The sequence below is a fragment of the Microcaecilia unicolor genome, chromosome 3 (genome assembly GCF_901765095.1).
Source record: "Microcaecilia unicolor chromosome 3, aMicUni1.1, whole genome shotgun sequence".
In the NCBI taxonomy this organism is placed as follows: domain Eukaryota; kingdom Metazoa; phylum Chordata; class Amphibia; order Gymnophiona; family Siphonopidae; genus Microcaecilia; species Microcaecilia unicolor.
Window position 1 is genome coordinate 164,588,889 of NC_044033.1, and position 25,119 is coordinate 164,614,007.

The following is a 25,119-nucleotide window of genomic DNA, read 5'->3' on the forward strand; positions in this document are numbered from 1 at the left end:
CCTATTGCATCCCTAAGATTAGCAAGACTACAAGTCCCTGAATGCAATGGGGTAAACGCAGGACTGGATCAACCTTGTTGGGTGAATCTCCAGTTGGAAACCTTAAATACCAGCTTAACTGGGTATATGCACACAAAGTATTTCCACGTAACCACATACCCCAGCCATAGAGCTGGTGTATATTCTCACACCTATATGCCAGAGATAGCTGTGTATTTTATGGTATTCTATAAGTTAAATGTGTAGGTGTGAGCTCTACCCCTATATATATCCTGTTGCAAATATGTGCTATGAAAGATAGATGTGTAATTGCAGAACAGCACATTCATCATACGTTGTGGGTGCTGTGTATCTCAGTGGTGGAGAGGAAAACACATTACGGTTGAAACTAGTGAGTAAAATGTTGCTAGTAAGTACTATTGTTGGCTTAAACATGTATTGAGACTATGCAGCAGCCAGGACAAGTTCCTGGAGGAAAAGTCCATAATCTGCTATTGAGACAGACATGGGTAAGCAACTGCTTGCCCTGGAATTTGTAGCATGGAATGTTGGCACAATTTGGGTTTCTACCAGGTTCTTGTGACCTGGCTTGGCCAATGTTGGAAAGAGGATACTGGGCTAGATGGGCCATTGGTCTGACCCAGTATGGCTACTCTTATGTTCATAACAAGAAAACCACTCTTTGGACTACAGAGTTACATGGAGACTGAAATTTCACCCATCCTGGCCATCCACAGTTGAATCTAATCCATATCCGCCCTTTCCCGCTAAGATCCATTCCATCCCCACAATTAATCTCCTCCATCCCCACTCGTACCTGCAAAAGTCAATGCTATTATTTACTTGCTCGCAGTCCTCTGTTTTCTCCTAATCCCAACAGACTCCTGTGGGTTTTTTTGGATGGTATTCACTATTCAACCAATGAGTGTTCTAAGCCTCATTCTGATGCTCCAGTTGTCTCTCGGGGCATTCCATGCCTCATTCTGGAGTCACCAGAGATCTTGACTACACTTCCATGGGACAATGGCAGGGGTGGGGCACGGGAGAAAATGGAGGCATAAAAAAGAAAAGAAGACAGATAGAAAGATGCAGACCACGGCGAAGACCATGGGAGAAAGAGGAAGCAGACAAAGTAAGATGTGAACCATCCGGGGGGGGGGGGGGGATCTCTCTCTATCTATATCTATCTATCTATATAATGTCTAGCTAGTTAAGATGTAATGTAATATTGTTACTGAATCCTGAACAGTTCTGCTGTAAATTATTACTAATTAATGTTAGCTAATCTTTTGATAACATACTGTTAAATGTAAACCGCTTAGAACTTGTCAGTAAAGTGGGTTATAAATGCAAATTAAAACTAAATATTGGATCAGATGTACTGTAAGAGCCTGCCTTCCTGTCACCACACTCATAGCTTATTCCTTTTATTTATTTATTTGTTACATTTATATCCCACATTTTCCCACCTATTTGTAGGCTCAATGTGGCTTACATAGTACCGGAGAGGCGTTACAGACTCCGGTGTAAACAAATACAAAGTGATGTTGTGGTAAGATAAAGTTCATGTGGCACAGCCATACCAGGGAATCGGAGAACGGAAGAGTTGTGTTATGTCCATTACGTTCTTTAGTTTTGTTGTGTTGCAGAGATCAGGCATTTATATTGGATCGGTAGGGTATGCCTTCTTAAACAGGTTAGTTTTTAGTGTTTTCCAGAAGTTTAGTTGGTCGTTCATAGTTTTTAAGGCTTTTGGTAATGTGTTCCACAGTTGTGTGCTTATGTAGGAAAAACTGGACACGTAAGTTGATTTGTATCTGAGTCCTTTGCAGCTTGGGTAGTGCAGATTTAGGTACGTTCATGTTTTCCTTTTAGCTACATCTACCTGTTGGTAGGGTATAAATCTACATAATCCTATTTCCACTATGTTGGGAAAACAGCCCAACTGGTAAAGACCACAAGGAAAAATAATAACAATTCAGTACCTTCCTTCCATGCAGCTCAGTCTTCAGCCTCTGGCCCAGCTTCATTCCATTTGGCCTTCTAACAGGAAGACTGGCCTCAATTTCTACCTTTTTATAGGGCAGTAGACTCCTCATTTAAGCCCCACCCAGGAACCGGATTTGGGAGGAATAACAGCCCACTACTGTAGGGGAGTGTCTTTAGCATTCAGGTGGTTTGCCTTCTCTGCATTTATCCACAGCGATTGATTCAATGGTTCATCACAGACTTCTGTTATGTAACTCCTTGTGGAGGCTGATCTCAGTTTTTAGTTTCTAGTCCTCGCCTTCATCCTTTTCCCCAGCCCCTGGGTTTTCCTACATGACAGGACATAGAACCCATCACACATGATCACCCCAGCATCACCCCCTTCCCAGAACAATCCTGCACCGAACCGACATTGCACTTTGGCTCTGATGCTCAGAAGCAAATATGGTGCTAGAGGCCATTAGCGCTGGACTAGTGCCTGCATTTACCAGCGCAAAATGTTCAAAGGCACTTACTGTGGGAACAACGTGCTCACCCACAATCAGCGTAAATAGCATGTTAATGTAGTTAAAAGGATATAAATGGGGCCATTTCCTATTCTCTCTGATGCTCAAAGAACAGAGCACTTCATAAGGGCGCCCTTAGCACTGGAAACCTAATGCCAGCTCAGAGCTCATGTTAGGGTGTCTGGAGAGGCATTCTTTCTGTTCATCTCCCAAGTAAAAGGTAACTCACAGGAACCATCGTGCCAGTCAGACACTTGTGCAAATGCTGCCACTAAACAGCACCAGAGTCCCATATGTGGTTCAGAATGAATTGGAACCACAAAAGATCAGGAGGAAAGTTTCTGGGGATTTTCTGTGATCTGCTGATCACATCTACAGGTTGTTTTTCTTCCACCCTCTATGTTAAAAGCACGAGTAAATTGCCAAGCTGTATACAGTGAGCTGGATTATTGCATTATTTAAATCCAGAACCCACAACCTCTGCCGTACTGGTGCCTCCTGCTCCTCAGTTTGACGGCACATGAGCCGAGCCCTTATGCCAGACACAATCCTCCCCGTTAACTTCCTAATGCTCGATGCTAACAGCATACAGATGATTTGCATACTATTAGCATTGAGCATTAGGAAGTTATTGTTTGGTGCTGTTGTGGTGTATTTTCTGGCGCTGTTCTGTACAGCATCGGAGTTTTGAGCATCTCCCCGTTTATTTTATACATATTTACATAATAATGACAATTTCTAAAAGTCAATCTCTGTAAATGGGTACTCGAAAACTGCCCATCCTACCTGCAGATAAAGTACATGCTAATGGGGGGATTGGGAGGGAGTGAGGGACAAGTAGCTGCATTCAAGACAAGCAATAGGTCATTGCATCCATTCAAATGCAGAGAAGCTGCCATCCTGACTGCACACTTCATTTAATGGTTAAGCCAGTGGTTCCCAGACTTTTTCAGTTCATGGCACCCTTATGTGTCTGAGCAATTTTTTGCCTCACCCCCCCCCCCCCCACACACACATAGGTCTCTGCACCCCCCCAGCCACATAGGTCTACTTTTCCCTACAGTCCCCTCCTCTCACTCCAGTACACCTCTCCTCCCTGAAAGTTCAGCTCACATCTCCATTCCCTGCAGATCCCTTCCTCCCAGAAAATCCAACACAAATCTCCCTTCCCTGCAGCCCCGTCCTCCCATAAGTCCAGCAACCTCTGCCTTCCCCAAATCCAGAATTACTCACTACCTTTCTTCCCTCGGGTCCAGGATTGCTGCCGCTTCCTTCTTCCCCCACCGCCGCTGCAGTGCTTGCAGCTTACATACATTTTCAGGCTGTTCACAATTCACACAGGCACTGCGGGGACTTCCCTCTGCCACGTCCAGCCCTCTCTGATGCAATTTCCTGTTGCAAGGGCCGGACACAGCAAAGTGAAGTCCCCATAGAGCCTGTGTGAATCACGGATGGCCTGAAAATGTAAGCTGCAAGCACTGAAGTGGTGGCGGGGGAAGGAGGAGGAAGTGGTAGATCCTGGACCTGCGGTAGGGGAAAATAGGGAGCGAAGCTGGATTGTGGGAAGCAGCAGGGAGGTCAGGATTTTCCATGGCACCTCTAAGAGTTCAATGTGGCGCACCAGGGTGCTGCAGCAGACCAGGGCACCATGGCGTACAGTTTGGGAACCTATGGGTTAAGGTATCCCTGATTCCAAACCTGCACAAATATAGAGTAATTGTAAGCTTATAAATGTTTATAAACAGAACATGTAAATAAGGTAATCTTATTATTGGACTAATTTTAATACATTTTGACTAACTCTCGGAGAACAAAACCCCCTTCCTCAGCTCAGGATAGGATACTGTAACAGCACTATACTGTATTGACCTGAGGAAGGATGTTTTGGCCTCTGAAAGCTAAATGTATTAGTCCAATAAAATGCTATTATTTTATTTTCTATATTTGTTTTATTTATATTTGTTAATTTGTGGTGATTGGTATTTTAGGTTTTTTTTTCAAATTTTCATCTGCTGTCTTTATATTTTGCATAGTACTAGGGGACATTTTCTGTTTCTGTGGTGTTGCATTGTATGCAGAGTCTGGCATCTTGGGAGTTCAGTTTAATTTTTGTCTAAATAGAAAGTTTATGATTACTTATTCTATAGTGGATTAGGGTGTATCTGTGTTTGTGAAAAAGACATGGCTTTCAGTTGGCATTGACTGTGCAGGATTGACGATCTGTACTATTCTGTCTGGTTTCGTTTTACAATAGGTGAATTGGATGTTCTAGTGCTCACTGTAGTGTTTAAGATGCTTTCCTTTTCCTTGTGTGACTTGTAGAAATGACTGCTTTTGGTATGCTAGAATTACTTTATAGGTCCTAAGTGTTTTGTATTCTCGGTATGCCTAGTACTGGATTTTGGAGGGGGGTGTTAAAAAACGACCAGCCCCGGGTGTCAACTACCCTAGGTATGCCACTGAGAGAGAGAGAGAGAGAGAGGTTTCAGTATTTCAGTACATAAATATGGGTCTGCTGTAGTGGTAGATGCTCTCATCCAAGAAACAATTTCATTTCTGAAGCAAAGTGCTTGGAACGAATAATAAGCATTTCTGGATTCTATACACTTTATGTTAAACTTTCACCTCTCCAGTCAAACAGCTAAGAAGTCCTCTGAAGAAAAATCTAAATGGGAACAGATTTGTTAGATTTATTCCTGCATTGCAATTCCATATTTCAAAATGGAATATTTTTTCTTCCGTTAAAACAAATAAAAGATAATAATTTTTCCCAAATCAGAACGGTGCAATCTTTCAACTACTGAGAAAGCTTTGGATGTTGACTTGAAGATAGTGTCTTTGAAAATCTTGGGCACCATCTAGTGTTAGCAAAATTAAAACATACCCACAACAAAATCTAAACGTGATGTTTTTGCTCATGAAAGCACACCTGGAATATCAATTTTTTTTTACTGATAGGTAAAAATAGGAACATATTTGTTCTTTTACCCAACTAACTCATATCATTGCTATCAAAACACTTTTCACTCATCTTTTATTACTATTGAATTGTAAGTATACATTTTCTATTTTGGAAAGTCCAGACAGGACTTAACAAAGATGTGGGTTTTGTATCCCATTATAAACCATAAAATTCTACTGCTTAGTCACTCTATCAGCAATCTATTTCTTCCTGTCTCTCACCTAACCCACCCCATCCTCTTCCTGTGAGACTGTCATTGGAATGCTTTTATGCTTCACTTAGGTATTCTGATAGGTCAACATTTGCTCATTTCTGATCTGAAGAAGAACGGTTACCTTTGAAAGCTAATCAAAAAATGTATTAAGTTAGTCCAATAAAAAAGGTATCATCTTATTTTCTTTTCTATGTTTTATTTTATTTCTATGTTATTACCTTAAACGGCTACAATACCACTTTACTCATTTTGGTACTGAAACTGTAGAGAGGGATTTCTACAAACCTTTCTTGACTGAGAAATCGGGCTAGCACGTCACTGGCTTTCAGCTCTTCAGTCAGCTGTATAACCATGGAGGTTTTGGAAAGATGAGGGGCTTGTACCCTTATCACGCCCTGAGCAACGTCAACCTGCACAAAACAAAAGACCCAAGGAGAAACATTACTAATTCAGACAGGTAGCAGGCAGCATCATTTACCCTACTTAGAATGGAAGTACGCTGATAACTGTAAAACACTCCAGCAGAGTTCCAAACATTTACAGCAATCACATATGAAAGAAAATTTCAGCCTGCTATGTGAGGTAAATTACTGAGGTAAGTTGGAAAAAATTAGAGAGGTAGATTTTAGAAAGGAAACCCGAGTTTAGTATTTGTAGCTCTTAGCTCTGTGTGTTGTTATAATACAGTGCCTATTGTTTTCTGTGGCAGAAAATATAATTGATTTCCCCTTAGCCTCTTCAATGAATGTTGCATTTAAAACTGTTGCATGTAGGCATTCCCAGAGGTGTAGTTTGGGTGGAGAGGAGAAAGGTTTTCATATACGCATGTATTGTATAAAACACGCGGGTGCACACAGGTCATCTAGGTTTGAAGGCTAAGCAGGCACCTAAGAAGAGGCTATCAAAAGAATTGAATTTAAAGTTAGGTGCTAATTTTGCGGCCAACTTTCAGCATGGAAACAGGGCTGAAATGGCAGGTCATCATGCGCCCAGTTGTTATAGGTTAGTGCCTAAGTGTATCCACAAAGTGGAGGGGGAGGGGCATTTACCTGGGACGGGCATGGGTGGGTCGGAGTGTTCTGGAAAACTGCGTGCAGTATTAAAGAATACCACATATGTGTACCAGGATTTACACCTGGTTTCAGTTGGTGCTAAGTCCTCGTGCCCAAAGTTGGGCGTGGAATTCGGCGCCCAATGCTAATCCTGGAGCGCCTTTTACAGAATAGCACTGGACACCATTTACTGAATCCGGCCCTATGTCTCTCTTTCTGAAATGGCATCAGAAATGCTGCACAAATACATGCCTTCATATCTTAGTGTATCTTTGTACATGTGAATCCTGTGGGGTAACAGAAGAAGTGGCTATTACACTTGAAAAATCCTTCAGAAAATTACCCCCAGGTGCACATTTGTATTTTTCCAACTTTAACACATTGCACCTCCCCCCCTTCCCGGTGTGTAAGCTCTTTACTATCATTGCACATGTGTCTAGAAGCATTTTACTATGGTTATGACAGGGGTATTACTGGGTAAATTTGTGGATTTTCCATAAATGTTTGCCAATCTCAGATCTATCTATGGGCCGAAATGCAAAAAAAGCTACAGTTGTGACAAAATAGCAGGTAGTCAGCAAAATCAACAGGTAATTGTCCAAACCAGGCTGAGTCAGTCTGGTTCTCTGGAGTCAGTCCAGAGAACAGCTAATAAAATGGTCAATGGTCCATCATAAAGCATATGGGAACAAAGTTCTAAATATGTATACCCTAGAAAAAAGGTGGGATAGGGAAGATATGACAGAGATATTTAAATACCTACAGGGTCAGTGGGCATCTGTCAATAGTAAGCAGGCTCTGTAACAAGGGAGTCACAGAGAATGAAAGGGGGGTAGAGTAGGAAATAAGCTAAGGAAATATTTATTTATAGAAAAGTTGGTGGGGGGTGGGTGAATGGAACAGCTTCCCAGTGGAAAGGACAGTATCTGAATTTTAGAAAGCATGAGACAAGCACAGAAGATCTGAGGGGGAGGAAGGGTCTATAGAGCTGAGAAGTTAGGCAGATGGGCAGAATGGATAGGCCATATGCTTTCTTTTCTGCCAATCTGTTCCGGGTTTCTATAATAAGCTTATTCACAAAAGTGTGCTATTGTGTTAATGTGCAAAAATATGTATTGCTTTAGTCATGTTCTAATCTAATCATGGCATTCTATACCACCTTTTCGCTAAACATAGGACACGAAGCGGTTTACATAAGATTGTCACAACAATAAAGTTCAGGGGCCACAAAAGAGGCAGAAGATCTGTGATACAAAACAAAACAGAACAAACAGCAGACCCACAAATGTAGAGGACTAAAAAAATAAGGATTTTAATTCAATTAGTCAAATGTGCCCAGTGTGGACATGTCTTGCCAGAAGGTTGTGTCAGAGGGAAAACTAGAGAGATCATATCAGAAAGCACACTTCTCTCTGGAGTAACAGTGAGGATGAATTAACCTTGCAGCAAATCTTCCAAGGATTCTCCACCAAATCAGCCAAATGTTCTCCAGCTAATTCATCTTCATTGTTACTCTAGAGCAGTAGGGTTCTCAACCTCTCTTCTGTTGTTATACACCTGACAGACAATATTCATGCACAGTAAAGTCCAAAAATCTGGATGCCAGCAATACGGACCGCCTGATAATCCAGACCCCTAAAAATTGAGATATCTGGACTGCTCGAGAATCGGGACTACAAGTGCTACACACCATCTCCCTCTCTCCCCCCCCTCCCACCTCACACAGATGGTCTAGCGTGGCTCCCTCCGCTCCTGGCCAAGCTCATGGTACTCTCTCACTCGATGTACAATACTTTTTCAGAAGTCTTCCATACTGCAGCACCAGCGGCAGCCTTACTCACAGGCTCCGTTTCTTTTATCTTGCTGCACCTTATGACTGGAATAGACTTCCTGAGTCAGTATGTCAAGCTCTATCTCTGGCAAGCCCACCTTTTTGATGCTGCTTTTAACTCTTAACCCTTACTCACTTGTTCAGTACCCATGTCTGTTTTATCATTCCCACCCTAGAAGTTCCTTATCCCTTATTTGTCCTGTTTGTCTGTCCTGATTAGACTGTAAGCTCTGTCGAGCAGGGGCAGCCTCTTCACATTCAAGTGTACAGTGCTGAGTACGTCTAGTAGCGCTATAGAAATGATAAGTAGGAGTAGTAGTCACAGGCTGCCTCCAGCCTGCACTGGGCCTTTCCCTCTGACCCATCATGCCCTTCCAAAATCAGGAAGTTGCATCAGAAGGGGCGGGACAGGTCAGAGGGAAAGGCCCGGTGCATGCAGCCTGTGAGTAAAGCTACTGCTGGTGCAGCAGCAAGGAAGACTTTTGAAAAGTTACTGTACACTGGGCAGAGAGCTAGCCACAGGCAAGACCGGGAGGGGAGAGATGCTGGACTGTACAGTGGGGGGGGGGGGGGGGGGGGGGAGGCTTTAGAAGCATGGGCCCCCTCCTTTGAAGAAGAGAAACGCTGCATGGGGAAGAGAGATGTTGTATTTCAATTTTAAAAGTACTGCCTAAGAATACAGAAAATCCAAAAATCTGGACTGACCCAATCCTTGAGCAGTCTGGATTTTTGGACTTGTACTGTATGTGACACCTGAAAACTAAAATTCACAGCTGAACAAAAAAAAATCTAAATATTTCACTGCTGACACTAAGCTTAGTGTGAATTTACCTGCCATTTAATTTCATATCTAATAACTGGATACAACACATCAGGTTCAAATTTCTCACTTGCCATACAAAACAAATATATGTTCAAATTCTGCTGTCACCTCAGTAACAGCAACACAAAATCCCACCACTGCCAAACACTGTGAAGAAACACTAAATCCTGCAAATATGCTACTCAGAAATTATGCAGCAAACAGAAATGGGCAGAAGACTTGCAACATTTCGGGTTGGGGCTGGTAGCAACAATTATCACTGGGTGCAGTGGGGAAGAAGAAGGAAAGGTTATGGGGATTTCATGAACTTGACTTTCAGGATCCTTGGTCTTCCCAGCTCGCAGCAGGGGCGTATCTGCGTGGGGCCACAGCGGCCTGGGCCCCCGCAGATTTCGCCCTGGACCCACCTACCGCCGCCAACACCTACCTTTGCTGGCGGGGGACCCCAATCCCCGCCAGCCGAGGTCCGCTTCCTCTAAAAATATTCCTTGAGCTGAGGTCTTTTAAGTTGTTCGTCCACGCTCCCACTCCTCCGTGCTGCTGTTCAAACTCTGCGGAATCCAGTTTCGGAGTCTGTCTGACGTTGCAGCACGTTGTACGTCGACGTGCTGCGACGTCAGACAGACTCCGAAACTGGATTCCGCAGAGTTTGAACAGCAGCACGGAGGAGTGGGAGCGAGGACGAACAACTTAAAAGACCTCAGCTCAAGGAATATTTTTAGAGGAAGCAGACCTCGCCAGGAAAGGTAGGTGTTGGCGGCGGCAGGGAGGGTGGCAATGGCGGCGGGGGGGGGCTATAATGTGCCCCCCCACTCTGGCTCTGGCCCCCCCTACCGCCGAACCCCAGATACGCCCCTGGCTCGCAGGAACAGAAGGTTTCTAAGGAAAGCACAGGCTTACTGTTTACAGTATTTATTTATTTAAAATATTTATAGCCTGCCTATTAACTAAGCGTGTTACAAAAAGCAAGACAGACTGGTGGAAAATTTGGGGCCAACCAAGTTGAAAAAGAAGAGCAGAAGCAATACTTCACATGTAATGAAAAGACATAGGTAGATGGGTAAAGGGAAGAGAGAGATAAAGACAAAGAGATAGAAGGAGTGAACATCCTTCAATCAGTCCCAGTACATGGGAGTTGAGGGCTAGATTTTTGAAAGTGCACTACTGCATTAGATTATGCTAATGTACATTAATATGCAATATTTCCTGCAGGGCCCATTGTATGCAATATGATCTATTAACTAATAATGCGCATTAAAAGCATTATTGCACTTTATTAATTCTAGTCCATAACCTATTTCCTCATTAATGGACTCACCCCAATCTCCCTCTTCCTACCTAATGTTTCCCAAGGTATCTACCGTATACGAACCATATTCTACCACAATCACAACTTGTACTTGTGCACACTATGTATTTGTTCAGACCGGAACCGGCGAACGCTGCTACGGTACTATGTAAGCCACATTGAGCCTGCAAATAGGTGGGAAAATGCGGGATACAAATGTAACAAATTAATTAATCCAAAACTATACAAAATGATTCAAATCACTTATACAAACCCTGTTACTTCCAGTTCTGTAAACAAATATTTGCATTCACAGAAACTCCATCAATAATGTGTGCAGCAGAACTCAGTTTCTCCTTATTAATCATCATGCAAAAGAGAACATTCAAATCGTAGTGTCACCTGAACCACAACACAAATTCCCTCTGCTACTAGGCACTCTGTAAAGTAAGACAAACCCTTCAAACACACGCATTCAGCACCTACAGAGCAAACCTAAAATATCATAATGGCACTAATTCCCGGGACTCAGACAGCGGCTATCTTATGAAAATGTGGCAGTGCAATTATAATCAGCCCTAGAATACCAATGCACCTCTTGCTGGAAGGCAGTGGAAAAGAAAAAAAACAATGTTAAACTGGTGTAGAATCCTGCACAAATGTACACACTAGCAGAATACCACCCATCAGCAATACAAGCACACAAATCCAGACTATGCGACCACGAATCACTGACAAAGCTGAACTGGAAACAAGGTGCCAGACAGCATGCAAGACAAGACAGGAACAAAATACAAATAAGATGACAAAAAAATAAGATGTTCCTTCCCAGAAAAGCACAAGCAGTAAAGCACTGGCGTGCATGTCAGTGGTCGACATTCATAGGCATTGCTAGGGCTGGCAAATGGGATACTCTCAGCTGCCCTATCCAGAGGATGCTGGGGTTGTCTGTGGGCGGACATCGGGAAGAGTTGGAGGTTATCTATTTAGCAGCCCTATTCAGACCACTAACCACAAAACCAACCGAATAAAGTTAGGACTGCAAAAAAGGCCGTCCTTTTTCTGGTTTGTTATCCAGTTAGTAGTCTGAATATCACAGCTAACCGATTAACACTTCTGGGTCAGTGCTGAAAGCTGATCTCCAGCACCAGACGGTATCCGGGTACCTACATTGAATATCTGGTTTTATTTTAATCACAGCGGCTGGCAGATTTAACCACTGACTTCTGTGGCTGAATATCAGGCCCTCAGTATAATACTGGAGGAAAAGGGATAAAGAGCAGCAAAACATGTTTCAGTTGGTGCAGATGGACTTTATGCACGATTCTCCAGCATAAGCGCTTTTCTGTAAACCATGCCTAACTTTAAGCGTGGTTTATAGAATAGCGCTTTTTTCGGCACAGATTTTTTGGGGGGGGCGTCATATATAGAATTCACCCCTATGAGATAATTGTCTAAGGAGGGTGTCAATATGTAGGTACTAAGAATGTGCGTAAATGACCAGAATGCCTGCAAAGAAGGTGGCCTCCCTCTTCTTCCATCAGCACCACCTCAAAAATGGTGGCGCCCATCCCTGCCCAGTGCATCCTGAGATGCGCTGGGTGGGGCTTCACATCATATAAGGGAGAAACTCTTATATGGTGTGAAGCCCTGCCCAGCGCATCCGATGGAAGAGGAGGGAGGCCACCTCCCTCCTCCAACTGAAGGTGGGGGGGGGGGGGGGGGAAGGGCCGCTAGACCACTAGGTGGGGGGAGAATTAACCAGCAGCCCACTGGGCCATCAGGGACATTTGAGGGATGCTTGGGGGGGGGGGGGCTGGAGACCCACTGGATCTCCAGCCCCCAGAACCAGTGTCCGGGGGGGGGGGGGTCGGGGGAACCAGAGGTCTGCTGGACCTCCAGCCCCCTGTCGCTGGGGGGAGGGGCAAGTCGGGGTTCCTGCGGAGAGCTGCTGCATTGAGGGGAATGGGGGCCTGTTAGCATGCAAAAGCATGCTGGACAGGGCTCACCATTCCTCCCCAATGGTCTGCAAACCCTAACATCATCTCCAAACTGGCAAAGGGTTTGCCACGGCCAGCGAGCCAATCTTTGGTGCTCTGGTCATTGGGGATGAATGTTTAGCATGCATTTGCATGCTACTTGCGCTGAGCCCTATTTTGCATGCATTTGCATGCTAGTTGCGTTCAGAGCCTGTGAGCGTGTTGTTTCACATGCTCGGGGGCTCTGATGATGGGGCGGTAGCAAATGCAGGACCCAGTATGGCAATAACAGCCTCTAGCGTCTGCGTTTGCTTCTGATCATCGGCCCAACAACGACAGCTCCAGACCAGACAGAAAATTTTGCACATTAAAGATGGGTGCTCCTTTCTGTGCATCACATGGAAATGTCTGTGCATCGCTCAGAATGCTCTTTTTAATATTAATGAGCTCTTTGCAATACATTTGCATAGAATTTTCGTTAGCTGCTACCCCGAATGGTAAAAACTATGCAGAGCTCCTTTGTGCATTAGACGCTGAATAACGTGATCACTAGACTGGCTAGAACCAGTTTAAATCAGACGTTGCTAGCACAGTAAGCTTTGAACATCAGCCCCTCAGTGAGGAATCAAAAGGTGGCCTCAATTTCCAGATCTTACCACAAGATGTCCTCACGTAACTGAGGTCTTGTGCAGGTGACTTATTATACAGTGTGCAGTCTTCATTGTGATATTGTTTTCATATGCTGCCTCCAAACATGGGACTTGTAGGGGATAAAAAAAAAACCAACCCTCTTTTTGTTTTAGGGAGTATTTGACTTACTCCCACAGAATGTTTTTAAGAATTTTTATCGGTTTCATTTTTCTTTCAGCACAGTAATCCTATAATAATACCAAGCACTGACTTACTTTTTTCCCCATTATCTGCCTTCAGCTACCACTGGAAAGGCAATTGAGATATAGAATAAAGGAAAAACCTTGTGAAAAATTGTAGATCTGGGTAAATGTTCTAATTGAAACTGTGCTGGTGAATTACGATTAAACGTCTGGATTTAGATTAAATTACTTGCTCTTCTAGGCCAGGGCTCATAGCAAGTTATGCTGGATACTGCAGAATCGGGGCCAGTGCTAGGGTTTTTTTTTTTGCGAACCCCCCTCCCCCCATTAGTCGGCATCCCCCCCACCCATCTCCTCTCCCTGTCTCTCTCTTTTGTCCTCCAAACCCTTCTCCCTCCCTCCCCCTTACCTCTGTCTAGCACCTTCTCCCTCCCCTCCCAGGGGCAGCAGAATGCTTTTTTGTTTGGGGGATCTAAGCTCCACCCCCAGTTTCACCTTCAGTTCCCAAATTCCCACACCAATTTACATTTAATCCATTTTTTGTAAATCATATATATACTGATTCTATAACATGGTGCTAAAGTTAAGCACTATTTATGCACGTATGTTATTGAATTTACACACATATAGGGGCCCTTTTACTAAGCTGCGGTAAAAAGTGGCCTGTGGTAGTGCGAGCGTGTCTTTTGTGCGCATGCCGGGCCATTTTTTACCTCGTCTAAGAAAAAGGGCCTTTTTTTAAGGGGCTGGAAAATGGACGTGCGCTAAAATTGAAACCAGCGCACGTCCTTTTTTGGCCTGAGACCTTAACGCCACCCACTGACCTAGCAGTAAGGTCTCGCAAGCTACCTGGGCGGTAAGCATGCAGCGCGCGCCAACTGCCGTTTACCGCCAGGTAGGCGCCCTGCAGTAGAAAATATTTTCTACTGCGTGTTTTTGGTGTTCGCCAAATTCGGAATTATCGACTGGGGCATGCTGTAGCCAGGTGATAATGCCAATTTTCCGTGTGCTGGATAAGCATAGGCCCTTATGTGTCTTTGTAAAAGGGTCCATAATGCACTCTCATGTTCATGCACTCTTGTGCTAAAGCACTATTCTATAATATTCACACATACAAGTCACTTAGCACATAAGTACAAGGAGTGTGCACGTAATAAGCTACTTGCTGAAGAACAGCATTTAGCCATGAACAGTTATTGCTGCTATAGACATGGAGTAATGTTCACGCCTACATTTAGCTGCATCAATGCCGACTTAGGTTAGTATTCCTTAACAGCATCTTGGTGCACAAATGCTTTTATAGAAATGGCACTTAGCGTGCAGCATTAGCAGGCCCAAATTGGGTTGCCCAGCTATAAAATTGCCCCCATAAGGTATAATTATTCAATTACATGGAGCATTCCCAAATCAACCAATAAAATTCACAGCAACAGGCGCAGAGCAGAAGTACAATTACAAAAACATTCTGTTCAAACTCTGGTGTCACATCAATGAGAGCAAGTTTTTGCATCTGCTCCCAGCATCAAACCACTTCTGCCACGCCTACCATCTGGTACCATAAATCCCTATTTCTCATACCCAGCCACCTTCTCCTAGCCCCTAAATCAGGGCCACTGCCAAGCCACTGCCCCCTCTTGTCAGCCCCAGCCCCTTTCTTCCACCCCCAATTCCAGCCCCTTGATGCAGGCCCAGCGGCTGAAACACAAACGTTTGTGTCGAGTCGCTTTATCAATAAAGGATTTTTCACTCCAGGTTGCATCTCTCCAGTCTTTGGTATCCGTGGTCAACCTCCCACCTCTTTTCACATCTCTACAATTTCTAATTACCATTTTAACATAAATATCAGGGTGACTATCAGAAACATTAGCTTTCAACTGTGCTTGTAGCTAGAGCGTAGAATAAATGATACCACTGCTCAATGACAGTTACTCATTTGGGCACCAGTACTTACGCCTGCTGAAACCAGATGCAATTCCTTGAATTGGGCGCAAATACACGGTACATAACAATACTGTGTGCACATTTTCAGAACTAGTCCATGACCTTCCCGTGGCCATGTTGGGTGCTATGAGATTTGGACATGCAGTGTTAAAGAACAGTCCATGAAAACAAATAGGCAATCGATCTACAAAATTCAGCACAGAAAAAAAAGCAGTAGATCTCAAAATAACTCCAAGGTGTGCAGCGCTTATTCACCACTAAAATAATAAATAAATACCATCCATATGGCTAACAATTATTTATGTTTTTACATATGGTCTGTATTCTAATTTTTAAAGATATTTTTTGATTTTATCATTTATACTAATATGTTTTTGTATGTTTATTGACAGTTCTATTTCAAGCCCCTGACACAGCCCTTTGAGAGGGCGAAACGTGGCCATGTCGGGCTTGTAATTATGTATTTATTATTTTAGTGGTGAATAAATTGAACATTTTGTATATTTTGCACTTTGTGGAGTTTTATTTTTTAGATCTACTGCTTCTTTTTTCCCATTTTAAAGAATAGTGCTTAGCAAGATGAAAACGCAAACCCAAATGGTGCCAATTAACATCAATAACTGTTAGTGCCCAATTACTGCCATTAACTGGCTCATTAGCCAATTAAATTGCCCACTCAGGATTGTGCCCACATTTTTGTGCCTAATTTTTGGCACCATATATAAAATCCAATGGTTAATGGGTAAGATTTCCCTCAGGAAACTACAGCAAAACCTATCTAAAAGGTTTTGCTGTAGTTTCCTCAGGGAAATCTTATAGACCACCTTTTCCCCATAATTGAGCCCAGAGTGGTTTACAAGAAAATATACATCAGAAAATATAGTATAAAAACAGAAAATTAGCACGTAACCAAAACCTTTTCAAACAAGAAAGTTTTCAGATGTCTACAGAAAACTGAAAAAGAAGATTAAAATGAGGCCATTCCAAACCTGAATTACTTTATAAGAGTTTGGGAGTTTTCTAATAACCAAGGGCTCCTTTACTAAGCCGCAGTAAAGTGGCCTCCGGTAGTGTAGGCGCGTGTTTTAGGTGAGCGCTGGGCCACATTTTTACCGTGTCTGCAAAAAAGGGCTTTTTAAAAATGGGAGAGGAAAAGGGTATGCGGTAAAACTGAAACCAGCGCGTGCCTAAAACCGGCCTGAGCCCTTAACGCCACCCACTGATTCAGCGGTATCAGACGCCATAGTGGGAGCAGTGCGAGTCTCACTCGGTGTGGTCTCCTGCTGATGCTTTATGTGAAACATGGCCGAGGTTGAGACTGCGAGCGAAAATGTGATTGTGAAGTAGACATTTTGAACGGAATCATCAAAATAATCAGTTTCCTCAAGAGTTTTCTTGGATGAAAGATTTTCATTCTCCAGTATTTTATTAACATCGCTCCGCTTTTGGGGTAAGTGGGACTGTATGGCAAGGATTTTTCATCACATTGCGTTGTTCAGATGGGACAGCAGGACTGTGCAACACGACACTTTTTTTTTTGTCATAAGCCATATATTCAAGCATAGAAGCTGTTGATGCCTTTTGGGTACTTTGTGAAGGTTGATGTCACATGGAAGGACTTAACAACATTTGGACTTTAAGAGAGATACGGGGATTCCAGCAAAGCACATTTGTAAGAGTTTGGTTTTAAATATTTTTGAATGTGGATATAGGGAGTGTTGAAATATGTCATATAGGTTGCAATGACATAAGATACATACAGTTTGTATGTAGAAGTTGATTATGATTTAATAAAGACTTTAATAAATTACTTAGAGAGGCATCAAAAAGTGTTTAATTAATGTGTAAGAATATTTGTTGACAATTGAAGAGTTTTAAGTCCATTAGAGAGGCATATGTATACTTTGGAAGAAAGGCGGGAGAGGGGAGATACGAGAGAGGCATTTAAATACTTATACAGCACAAAATGCACAGGAAGTGAATCTCTTTCAATTGAAAGGAAACTCTGGAACGAGTGGGCACAGGAAGAAGGTGAAAGGGGAATAGACCCAAAAGTGACCCGAGGAAATACGGGTTCACAGAAAGGGTGGTGAAAGCGAATGCTACATACCTGTAGAAGGTATTCTCCGAGGACAGCAGGCTGATTGTTCTCACTGATGGGTGACGTCCACGGCAGCCCCTCCAATCGGAAACTTCTCTAGCAAAGTCCTTTGCTAGTCCTCGCGCGCCCGCGCGCACCGCGCATGCGCGGCCGTCTTCCCGCCCGAAACCGGCTCGAGCCGGCCAGTCCAGTATGTAGCAAGACAATAAACTTAAAGGGAAGACACAACTCCAAAGGGGAGGCGGGCGGGTTTGTGAGAACAATCAGCCTGCTGTCCTCGGAGAATACCTTCTACAGGTATGTAGCATTCGCTTTCTCCGAGGACAAGCAGGCTGCTTGTTCTCACTGATGGGGTATCCCTAGCCCCCAGGCTCACTCAAAACACCAACCATGGTCAATTGGGCCTCGCAACGGCGAGGACATAACTGAGATTGACCTAAAAAATTTACCAACTAACTGAGAGTGCAGCCTGGAACAGAACAAACAGGGCCCTCGGGGGGTGGAGTTGGATCCTAAAGCCCAAACAGGTTCTGAAGAACTGACTGCCCGAACCGACTGTCGCGTCAGGTATCCTGCTGCAGGCAGTAATGAGATGTGAATGTGTGGACAGATGACCACGTCGCAGCTTTGCAAATTTCCTCCATGGTGGCTGACTTCAAGTGGGCTACCGACGCAGCCATGGCTCTAACATTATGAGCCGTGACATGACCCTCAAGAGCCAGCCCAGCCTGGGCGTAAGTGAAGGAAATGCAATCTGCTAGCCAATTGGATATGGTGCGTTTCCCTACAGCCACTCCCCTCTTGTTGGGATCAAAAGAAACAAACAATTGGGCGGACTGTCTGTGGGGCTGTGTCCGCTCCAGATAGAAGGCCAATGCTCTCTTGCAGTCCAATGTGTGCAGCTGACGTTCAGCAGGGCAGGAATGAGGACGGGGAAAGAATGTTGGCAAGACAATTGACTGGTTCAGATGGAACTCCGACACAACCTTCGGCAGAAACTTAGGGTGAGTGCGGAGGACTACTCTGTTATGATGAAATTTGGTGTAAGGGGCCTGGGCTACCAGGGCCTGAAGCTCACTGACTCTACGAGCTGAAGTAACTGCCACCAAGAAAATGACCTTCCAGGTCAAGTACTTCAGATGGCAGGAATTCAGTGGCTCAAAAGGAGGTTTCATCAGCTGGGTGAGAACGACATTGAGATCCCATGACACTGTAGGAGGCTTGACAGGGGGCTTTGACAAAAGCAAACCTCTCATGAAGCGAACAACTAAAGGCTGTCCTGAGAGCGGCTTACCTTCCACACGGTAATGGTATGCACTAATCGCACTAAGGTGAACCCTTACAGAGTTGGTCTTGAGACCAGACTCAGACAAGTGCAGAAGGTATTCAAGCAGGGTCTGTGTAGGACAAGAGCGAGGATCTAGGGCCTTGCTGTCACACCAGACGGCAAACCTCCTCCATTGAAAGAAGTAACTCCTCTTAGTGGAATCTTTCCTGGAAGCAAGCAAGACACGGGAGACACCCTCTCACAGACCCAAAGAGGCAAAGTCTACGCCCTCAACATCAAGGCCGTGAGAGCCAGAGACTGGAGGTTGGGATGCAGAAGCGCCCCCTCGTCCTGTGTGATGAGGGTCGGAAAACAGTCCAATCTCCACGGTTCTTCGGAGGACAACTCCAGAAGAAGAGGGAACCAGATCTGACGCGGCCAAAAAGGAGCAATCAGGATCATGGTGCCTCGGTCTTGCCTGAGTTTCAACAAAGTCTTCCCCACCAGAGGAATGGGAGGATAAGCATACAGCAGACCCTCCCCCCAATCCAGGAGGAAGGCATCCGATGCCAGTCTGCCGGGGGCCTGAAGCCTGGAACAGAACTGAGGGACTTTGTGGTTCACTCGAGATGCGAAGAGATCCACCAAGGGGGTGCCCCACGCTTGGAAGATCTGGCGCACCACTCTGGAGTTGAGCGACCACTCGTGAGGTTGCATAATCCTGCTCAACCTGTCGGCCAGACTGTTGTTTACGCCTGCCAGATATGTGGCTTGGAGCACCATGCCTTGACGGCGAGCCCAGAGCCACATGCTGACGGCCTCCTGACACAGGGGGCGAGATCCGGTGCCCCCCTGCTTGTTGACATAATACATGGCAACCTGGTTGTCCGTCTGAATTTGGATAATTTGATGGGACAGCCGATCTCTGAAAGCCTTCAGAGCGTTCCAGATCGCTCGCAACTCCAGGAGATTGATCTGTAGATCGCGTTCCTGGAGGGACCAGCTTCCTTGGGTGTGAAGCCCATCGACATGAGCTCCCCATCCCAGGAGAGACGCATCCGTGGTCAGCACTTTTTGCGGCTGAGGAATTTGGAAGGGACGTCCCAGAGTCAAATTGGACCAAATCGTCCACCAATGCAGGGATTTGAGAAAACTCGTGGACAGGTGGATCACGTCTTCTAGACCCCCAGCGGCCTGATACCACTGGGAGGCTAGGGTCCATTGAGCAGATCTCATGTGAAGACGGGCCAAGGGAGTCACATGAACTGTGGAGGCCATGTGGCCCAGCAATCTCAACATCTGCCGAGCTGTGATCTGCTGGGACGCTCGCACCCGCGAGACGAGGGACAACAAGTTGTTGGCTCTCGTCTCTGGGAGATAGGCACGAGCCGTCCGAGAATCCAGCAGAGCTCCTATGAATTCGAGTTTCTGCACTGGTAGAAGATGGGACTTTGGGTAATTTATCACAAACCCCAGTAGCTCCAGGAGGCGAATAGTCATCTGCATGGACTGCAGGGCTCCTGCCTCGGATGTGTTCTTCACCAGCCAATCGTCGAGATATGGGAACACATGCACCCCCAGCCTGCGAAGTGCCGCTGCTACCACAGCTAGGCACTTTGTGAACACCCTGGGCGCAGAGGCGAGCCCAAAGGGTAGCACACAGTACTGGAAGTGGCGTGTGCCCAACTGAAATCGCAGATACTGTCTGTGAGCTGGCAGTATCGGGATGTGAGTGTAGGCATCCTTCAAGTCCAGAGAGCATAGCCAATCGTTTTGCTGAATCATGGGGAGAAGGGTGCCCAGGGAAAGCATCCTGAACTTTTCTTTTACGAGATATTTGTTCAGGGCCCTTAGGTCTAGGATGGGACGCATCCCCCCTGTTTTCTTTTCCACAAGGAAGTACCTGGAATAGAATCCCAGCCCTTCTTGCCCGGATGGCACGGGCTCGACCGCATTGGCGCTGAGAAGGGCGGAGAGTTCCTCTGCAAGTACCTGCTTGTGTTGGAAGCTGTAAGACTGAGCTCCCGGTGGACAATTTGGAGGTTTTGCAGTCAAATTGAGGGTGTATCCTTGCCGGACTATTTGCAGAACCCACTGGTCGGAGGTTATGAGAGGCCACCTTTGGTGAAAAGCTTTCAACCTCCCTCCGACCGGTAGGTCGCCCGGCACTGATACTTGTACTGCGGCTATGCTCTGCTGGAGCCAGTCAAAAGCTCGCCCCTTGCTTTTGCTGGGGAGCCGCGGGGCCTTGCTGAGGCGCACGCTGCTGACGAGAGCGAGCGCGCTGGGGCTTAGCCTGGGCCGCAGGCTGTCGGGAAGGAGGATTGTACCTATGCTTACCAGAAGTATAGGGAACAGTCTTCCTTCCCCCGAAAAATCGTCTACCTGTAGAGGTAGAAGCTGAAGGCTGCTGGCGGGAGAACTTGTCGAATGCGGTGTCCCGCTGGTGGAGAGACTCTACCACCTGTTCGACTTTCTCTCCAAAAATATTATCCGCACGGCAAGGCGAGTCCGCAATCCGCTGCTGGAGTCTATTCTCCAGGTCGGCGGCACGCAGCCATGAGAGCCTGCGCATCACCACACCTTGAGCAGCAGCCCTGGACGCAACATCAAAAGTGTCATACACTCCTCTGGCCAGGAATTTTCTGCACGCCTTCAGCTGCCTGACCACCTCCTGAAAAGGTTTGGCTTGCTCAGGGGGAAGAGCATCAACCAAGCCCGCCAACTGCCGCACATTATTCCGCATGTGTATGCTCGTGTAGAGCTGGTAAGACTGGATCTTGGCCACGAGCATAGAGGAATGGTAGGCCTTCCTCCCAAAGGAGTCTAAGGTTCTAGAGTCCTTGCCCGGGGGCGCCGAAGCATGCTCCCTAGAACTCTTAGCCTTCTTTAGGGCCAGATCCACAACTCCAGAGTCGTGAGGCAACTGGGTGCGCATCAGCTCTGGGTCCCCATGGATCCGGTACTGGGACTCAATCTTCTTGGGGATGTGGGGATTACTTAGTGGCTTGGTCCAGTTCGCAAGCAATGTCTTTTCAGGACATGGTGCAAGGGAACAGTGGACGCTTCCTTAGGTGGAGAAGGATAGTCCAGGAGCTCAAACATTTCAGCCCTGGGCTCGTCCTCCACAACCACCGGGAAGGGGATGGCCGTAGACATCTCCCGGACAAAGGAAGCAAAAGACAGACTCTCGGGAGGAGAAAGCTGTCTTTCAGGAGAGGGAGTGGGATCAGAAGGAAGACCCTCAGACTCCTCGTCAGAGAAATATCTGGGATCTTCTTCTTCTTCCCACGAGGCCTCACCCTCGGTGTCAGACACAAGTTCACGGACCTGCGTCTGCAACCGCGCCCGGCTCGAATCCGTGGAGCCACGTCCACGATGGGGGCGTCGAGAGGTAGACTCCCTTGCCCGCATCGGCGAAGCTCCCTCCGCCGACGTAGTCGGGGAGCCCTCCTGGGAGGTGGCCGCAGTCGGCACCGCACGCGGTACCGTCGGGGACCTCACCCCGGGCGATGGGCCAGCCGGCGCCATGCTCGACGGTACCGGAGGCGCAAGCACCGCCGGTACCGGAGGGGTAGGGCGCAACAGCTCTCCCAGAATCTCTGGGAGAACGGCCCGGAGGCTCTCGTTCAGAGCGGCTGCAGAGAAAGGCATGGAGGTCGATGCAGGCGTCGACGTCAGAATCTGTTCCGGGCGTGGAGGCTGTTCCGGGCTGTCCAGAGTGGAGCGCATCGACACCTCCTGAACAGAGGGTGAGCGGTCCTCTCGGTGCCGATGCCTGCTGGGTGCCGACTCCCTCGGCGACCCAGAGCTCTCGGTGCCGACGCGGGAGGGGACCGGTGTCGGTGCTTCTTCGATTTCTTCCGAAGCATGTCACCGGAGCTCCCCGGCACCGACGAGGAGGACGTAGAATCCATCCGTCGCTTCCTCGGGGCCGAGACCGAAGAGGGTCGATCTCGGGGGGGCTGTACTGCAGGAGCCCTCAGGGTAGGAGGAGACCCACCCGAGGGCTCACCGCCACCAGCAGGGGAATGGACAGCCCTCACCTGTACTCCACTCGATGCACCACCGTCCGACGACATCAGGAGACGAGGTCCCGGTACCACCGACGTCGATGCAGCTATCCGATGTCTCGGTGCCGATGCAGAGGGCCGATGCCTCGATGCACTCGATGCACTGGCAGCCAAGGATGACGGTCTGGACGCTGATGACGTCGATGCACACGATGACCCCGGTGCCGATGCCGACGAAGCGCCCGAGAACAAAACGTTCCACTGGGCCAATCTCACTACTTGAGTCCGCCTCTGTAACAGGGAACACAGACTACAGTTCTGGGGACGGTGCTCGGCCCCCAGACACTGAAGACACGAAGAGTGCCTATCAGTGAGCGAGATTACCCGGGCGCACTGGGTGCACTTCTTGAAGCCGCTGGAAGGCTTCGATGTCATGGGCGGAAAAATCACGCCGGCGAAGTCAAAATCCGAAATGACGAATTTGGAGCACCAAAAATTTAAGGGAGAAAAAATCTCGACCGAGGTCGAAAAGAGGCCTACCCCGACGACGAAAGAAAACTTACCGGGGCAAAACTGGAAATACGGGAAGGGAAAAATAGAACCCAAGGGGGTTTTCGGAGCACTTCCCGACAGATAAACAAACTTTTCCGAAGAAAAACACGTCAATAAAACACGGACGCGCGAGGTCGACTCTCCGGGGCTCGACACGACAAAAACACAGCCGTACCGAGTGCGGACGAAAGAAGACTGGCCGGCTCGAGCCGGTTTCGGGCGGGAAGACGGCCGCGCATGCGCGGTGCGCGCGGGCGCGCGAGGACTAGCAAAGGACTTTGCTAGAGAAGTTTCCGATTGGAGGGGCTGCCGTGGACGTCACCCATCAGTGAGAACAAGCAGCCTGCTTGTCCTCGGAGAATTCATGGAACAGGCCTTCTGGTGGAAGTAGTGGAAACAAAAACAGTATCTGAATTCAAGACAGCTTGGGACAACTACATAGGATCTCTAAGGGAGTGATAGGGAGAGTAAATGGAACAGATGGGCAGACTGGATAAGCCATGGTGTTGAAAGGTACCATTGCACATAAATTTGTGCCAGTGCTCACATGTGCAAAAGCCCTGAAGGACGCTGCTATTTTTTTAAACATGTTCTTTTACAACATGCTTGTTCCCACTATATATGCTGTCATACACTCATGTTTCTTCCACAGTCTTATCTCTTTTACAAAAGGCACCAGCTTCAGCAAACCTTTCCTAAAATACACTGCACATTGTGAAATGCACTTAATTGAATGTCATTTTGTAGTGTAGATCAGTGGTTTTCAACCTAGAACTCAGGGACCACCTGGCCAGTCAGGTTTTCAGAATACCCATAATGAATATGCATTGGAGGAAGTGCATGCTAATACATCTCGTGCATATTTATTGTGGATATCTTGAAAACCTGACTAGACAGGTTGTTCCTGAGGATTGGATTGAAAGCCACAGGCCTAGATGATATATGAATATAATGTTGGGATTCACAACTTTTTCCATTTTATTTGGAAGAGTTTGACATGCTTTCGTAATGTAAACACTATACCACTGTCCAGGATTGGTTGACATACCCTATGAATATTACAGATGAGATTTTGGTATACTTCCTTCAATCTAAAATTTAGTTGTATTGTGGCATGTTAATGATCTGCAAGTGTGTTTAAAACTGGTGCTGCAGTACAATTTTAGGGAGTTGGTTATGGTCACCCGATGGACTCCACTCAATCTGAAGGATCATTTTGGGCAGTATTAACGTCTACAACGTTACACCAAATACAAGGTGGTTTGGAATGCATTTAACTGTATTTTTACACCACTGAAGTTTGAAAACATGTGCTGCTTTTTCCCAGATTTAAGACTAGAACACTTTCAGCTTCTTTCAATTAAAGTCACATTCAGTCACACTGCTATGGACAATCATTGGCAACGATCGGCCAGGATTCCGATCAGTAAAGTTCAGATAAAGGGTTAATTGTTAGATATATTCTACAAAAGGTTTTTTTTTTAAATAACAGACAATGGTGGGATTTTGTTGAGGAGAAGGTAAATACTTTGATACACAGTACAATCTTGATTATCCGACCTTCGCTAATCCGCTCATCTGGCATACGCAACAGACCCTCCCCGGTCTTGTCGTCATCATCAGTTCTAAGTTGTTTCAGAACTTTTTGGTATGAGAATTTTTGAAAATCAGGAACTCTGTACCTTTGTTATATGCACCATCTGAGGGGTTACCATTGTTTTCTGTATTAAGCAATTTTTCGCTTACCCAACAATGGGTCGGTCTTGTT

The 25,119-nt window shown here is 46.2% G+C and overlaps 1 protein-coding gene across 1 annotated transcript in view; it reads right to left on the reverse strand.

Annotated features, from left to right (window-relative positions):
* The window catches only part of LOC115465802 (rho GTPase-activating protein 18-like), a 247,204-nt gene that overhangs the window by 12,963 nt on the left and 209,122 nt on the right, over positions 1-25,119 (reverse strand). Inside the window, 1 exon segment of the mRNA XM_030196531.1 lies at positions 5,957-6,081. Coding sequence (XP_030052391.1) covers positions 5,957-6,081 — 125 coding nt within the window.